At 36.0% G+C, this 5,160-nt stretch overlaps 1 protein-coding gene across 1 annotated transcript in view; it reads left to right on the top strand.

Moving 5' to 3' along the window:
• LOC107553898 (Ral GTPase activating protein non-catalytic subunit beta) overlaps positions 1 to 5,160 on the top strand; it is a 51,186-nt gene that overhangs the window by 9,389 nt on the left and 36,637 nt on the right. The window contains exons 5-6 of the mRNA XM_016236248.1: positions 3,267 to 3,558; positions 5,120 to 5,150. Of these exons, the coding sequence (XP_016091734.1) occupies positions 3,267 to 3,558; positions 5,120 to 5,150 (323 nt within the window). The remainder of the gene's footprint in view (positions 1 to 3,266; positions 3,559 to 5,119; positions 5,151 to 5,160) is intronic.

Raw genomic sequence — 5,160 nt, 5'->3', positions numbered from 1 at the left:
TGAGGACACAAATGTGTATAATGACATGGGTACTACAAAACATAAACATGGTTTATGAGGACACTTCCTATGTTCCCGTAAAACAAAAGGCTTAAAAAAACATACAAAATGGTGTTTTATGAAATTCAAAAATTGCCAGCAGTTTTGAGTGTGTGTGTGTGTGTGTCTTGCACTGACTTCCATTGCATTGTGCGTGTGGTTCCTGTAGGCTTCTGTGTACTGTGATAAGAGGAGAGGAAATCCTGTTCATTCCCTCTTGGCCTTTTTTCTGACCTCTGATCCAGCTCATTGCCGCCCATGGTGACTGATGCTGTTTGGAATATAATTGCACAAAAAGGCAGATCCGTTGAATGCAGTGCTGTTCTGTTTCCTGCTGACAGAACCAGTGTGTTTCACTCACAAACATGCATGAGGGAGTCATCAAACCTCAAGCTCAAGCATTGTTGATCCATCTCAAACCGGTTTAGGTAGTCATTACTCCATCTAATGCTGTGCTGTCCTCCTCAGGTGAAATGGACCATGGAGGTGCTGTGTTACGGCCTGACGCTCCCGCTGGATGGAGACACGGTTAAGTTGTGTGTGGATGTCTACACTGACTGGATAATGGCCCTGGTGTCTCCACGAGACTCTATACCCCAGCCCATCATCAAAGAGCCCAACCTCTACGTCCAAACCATCCTCAAACACTTGCACAACCTTTTCCTGCCCAGGTGTGTTCGGCCTATGGTTTTAATTACCCATGATGCACTGTGCACCAAACTGTTCCGTGACTGCATTGATGAACACTGCATACTGCACTCTTTGTACTGTACAGTACCTACAGTATATAAATATATTTTTTGGATAATAGTATGGGAAACATTGCACAGTATGCAACAATAATTTCAAACATTATTATGCTTCATTGATGTTGTAACGTTTATTTCAATGAGCGGTGTCCACTTAATATCTCATAAAATAAAAAACAATTATTTTGTATGTTTTATGCAGTTTAATGAAAAAATGTCTATTGCAGCTCAAACAATGATAGATAGATAGATAGATAGATAGATAGATAGATAGAATTAAAAATATATATTTAAAAAAAAATTCAACAAAAAATGTAACAAAAAAAATTCCCTCATACTGCTATTTGATGAAAGAATATTTTATTTATAATTGTGTTTCCTATTTTAGGATAATAGCGCAGAAATGTGTAATGACATTACATAAATGCTTCCTTTTCCACAATGTTTTATATAGTGTACTATTATACTTTTAATATACTAATACCTATTATATGTATTAGAAATCTCCTTAAAATGATTAAACATTTAAACTTTTTAATGATTATCTTTGAAAAAGATAATAATTAGTTTTGTTCTGATGAAATGGCTCTCCTAGAACATTAACAATATTATTTTTGGATTTGAGCATGTGATGATAGGCTTGTGTTCTGTCTAGTAAGTGTAGCACTTCCTGTTTGTGCTTTCTGATTTTGAATATTCTTGCTGCTTTCTTTCAGACCAGAGCACTTCAGCCTGGTGCACTTTAAATTGTGTCAGCAAGTGCTGTCTGCCGTGCAGAAGTTGGCACGTGACTCGAACGGCATGGCCAGAGAGACCTGGGAGGTGCTGCTGCTCTTCCTGCTGCGCATCAATGACACGCTACTGGCCCCGCCCACTGTGGGAGGTGTGTATGTCAAACACAGTGATGTTTCCCTCTAAAATAGATTTAACTAGACCTTACATTGACTGACAAACAAATGAGAGAATGTGCACGCTTTGCATCTAAACAAACTGCATTTTGTGTGCAGTATGCAAATTAACCTCCTCTGATGTAATTGTGTTTCCTGTTTTAAGATAACGAGTGCAGAAATGTGTAAAATTCTGTTTTTTTTTATCAACCATACATAATCAGATTTATATGACATGTTGAAAAGTTGTTTTTACTTTTTGTTGTTTTAATTGTTTTCATATGCAAAAAAATATCAACCAATCATTCATAGATGCAAACTCCTCACCTTTCAGTAATAACTCACTTTTTTAAAATCAAAATAGGTCACCTATGAGATTTGCTTAGATCCAATGAGAAAGTGTTTTCACGAGGGGGCGGGGTCTTTCAAGGGTAAATAAAGAACTGGGCCCGGTTGCATAAACTATTTAGACTAGTCTTAAAAAGTTAGTAATTTAATTTTTTGGTTGTTTCAATAAGTTTTGTATAGTATTTTCTTTACGCCTTACTTTAAAAACTATGTCTAAAAAGGGTAATATTGTATGTATTTGAGGTCTGAGATGTGGGAACGGTGAAGAGAGAGAGGGCACATTTAGCATTTTAGGTCAGCATTGCCGTGTAATCAACCAATATTGTCTTAAATAGCCTGCAGAGCACTTCATCTTTTATAACATGGGATTTTATTCAATCTTGATTTTTGTAAAATTTTGCAACAAGATGTTAAGAAATTATTTTATTTGTTGTTGGTGGTGTTTTTGTGAACAATTACAGTTTTGGACATATAAGGTCATACAAAATATTTTTCAAAATACGTTAAAGTAACTACAAATGAGCATGTAAAGCAAATATCTTTAAAAGAAATTCTGTGTGGAGCAAGCCCCCGATCCACGCAAATTTCTCACCTTTTTCCTCCCTTACCTGGTTGCATCTCTGAATCATATTTTGACTTTGCAGCTCCATAATACAGTAAGGAAGTATTTCAGCAAAAACAAGCTGCACATATGTGACCCTGGAGCACAAAAGCAGTCTTAAGTAGCACAGGTATATTTGTAGCAATTGCCAAAAATCATTAGGATATCATTGTTCCATGAAGATATTTTGTAAATTTCCTACCGTAAATATATCAAAACTCAATTTTTGATTAGTAATATGCATTGCTAAGAACTTCATCTGAACAACTTTAAAGATGATTTTCTCAATATTTAGATTTTTTTTTGCACCCTCAGATTCCAGATTTTCAAATAGTTGCTTCTCAGACAAATATTGTCCTATCCTAACAAACCATACGTCAATGGAAAGCGTATTTATTCAGCTTTCATATGATGTATAAATCTTAATTACGAAAAATTGACCCTTATGACTGGTTTTGTGCTCCAGGGTCACATTTCTGCTTTTTTAATTTTTTTTAATGAAGTGCATTTTCTAGTCTAAAAGTGCTGTTTTCTAAGCAAAAGCTCTGGCTACAAGTCAAAATGAATGGCCCTTGTTCCACTAGTGCTGCTGATCGTGCTGAACGTGTAGACGACAGGTATGGCTGGTTGTGTCTCCTGTAGGTGGAATAGCAGAGAAGCTGGCAGAGAAGTTGATCAGCGTGCTGTTTGAGGTTTGGTTCCTGGCCTGCACTCGATGCTTCCCCACGCCGCCCTACTGGAAGACGGCCCGAGAGATGCTGGCCAACTGGAGACATCACCCTCCGGTGGTGGAGCAGTGGAGTAAAGTCATCGCTGCTCTCACTTCCAGGTACTGCAGGCCTGCATCATCGCTGCAGCTTTATTTCTGTTCTTTTATTTATAGTTTATTTAACCGGGACAATACAGAATATCATTTCTGCACAATATTGAGCAGGTGATGCTCTAGGTCAAATACAAATAAATAAATAAATGTGTAATATAGCATTTATTTGTTTGTTTGTACATTAGAATTTGTCCTTTGTATTTATTTATTTTATTTTTTTCTGAGCAAAAAGTAATATCACACATTTTTTTACATGCACTAAAATGTCATTGTGTAACAATATTTCATATACCAAAAAAATCTTGTCAGGCGTATTTATAACAAGAATCATTGGATGACATTGAAAGACACTATTTAAGGATTCCAGTGCAGCCATAAAAATCTAATTTTAAATCTTTACCATTCTTTGCCACTATCCTTCAAACCACTAGATTTTTCCCATTTGTCAACGAGACATTTTTAATCTAATTTAAAATATAATAAAATTTAGTATGATCACTTATTCTTTTATATATTTTAATAAGTGCAGGTCAGAATAAGTATGTTGTTTCATTTTTCCTTAAATATCTGTTATGCTGAATGACGATGAAACATTGTTTCACCTGTATTTTTCATAAAAGTTGTTTGAAACATTAAAGTTTAGCTTTCTATGTATATGAAATCCTGTTTGTAAATTTAATTTGGTGCAGACACCAAAATGGGACGTCTTGTTTTTGACCCATATATGCTTCTAGCTGATAGCTTTTACTTTGGGCCTTTCATTGTTAATGCACGTCTAGGTGAATTTATTTATATGCTCAGTCAGAACAAAGTGGGAAAGACGCTTGTTTGTGACACACAATCATTGTGCGTTCAGAAATGCAGGTTCAAAACCTGACTGCATTAGAATTTTTGGTGTGAGTTAAGGAGGCAGCCTTATCAGTGGTGCACGAGATGCGAGGACGATGTAAATGTCGTTGCATTATAATGTTTTTGTTAGCATATCCAGTTGAAGCCACTAGATGGTGCTGCTGCGTTGTTCATTCAAAATATTGCGGGAAAAGAGAACACCAATGCGGAGAAGATCTTGTTTACATCAAAACTGAAACCACGCATATTTATTGCATTTTCTAGAGGGACATCTATCACCGTTGCACTCGCGTCTTGCACAAGAGAGCCATGTAAAATGAATGCAAGTTCAACTTTTAAAAAAACATGTCTCGAGACTTTATGGCAGGGTTTTTCCCCATCCCACTGCATCTCATGTTTTTAAATGAAAAATGTACTCTGTGCGATTGGCTTTCGGCCCTTTGTATTAAACTATGCAAGTATGCATACATACATGATGCTGTTTTTTTATAATTTGGTTTATAAACATTATTTTAAACATTATGCACTTTTTTTCACAGATAGTCATGTTATCTTATGCTTTGAATAAACGTGCATTAGTAATATTTTGCTCGATGCGCCCTCTTGTGGCCTCAAGAGAGAAAGCAAAAGCTTTTCTTCACCCTAACTGAAATTATGCATTTTAAATTTGAATATAATTCGAATTTTGATCATATTTAAGTACAAAATTCAAATTTAGTTTTCAGCCATTTTGACTGCCCTACTGCTTACTGTCCCAGTCCACTGGATCCATTCTGCTCATGATTACTTACCTAAGTTGTTTGTTTATATCTCTCTCCTTCAGTAACCCCGTGGACCTGAGCAATCCCGTCATAGTGAGTTCCA

This window comes from Sinocyclocheilus grahami, unplaced genomic scaffold (genome assembly GCF_001515645.1).
Source record: "Sinocyclocheilus grahami isolate Dianchi unplaced genomic scaffold, SAMN03320097.WGS_v1.1 scaffold485.1, whole genome shotgun sequence".
NCBI lineage: Eukaryota > Metazoa > Chordata > Actinopteri > Cypriniformes > Cyprinidae > Sinocyclocheilus > Sinocyclocheilus grahami.
This window is presented reverse-complemented; position numbering and strand designations above follow the sequence as displayed.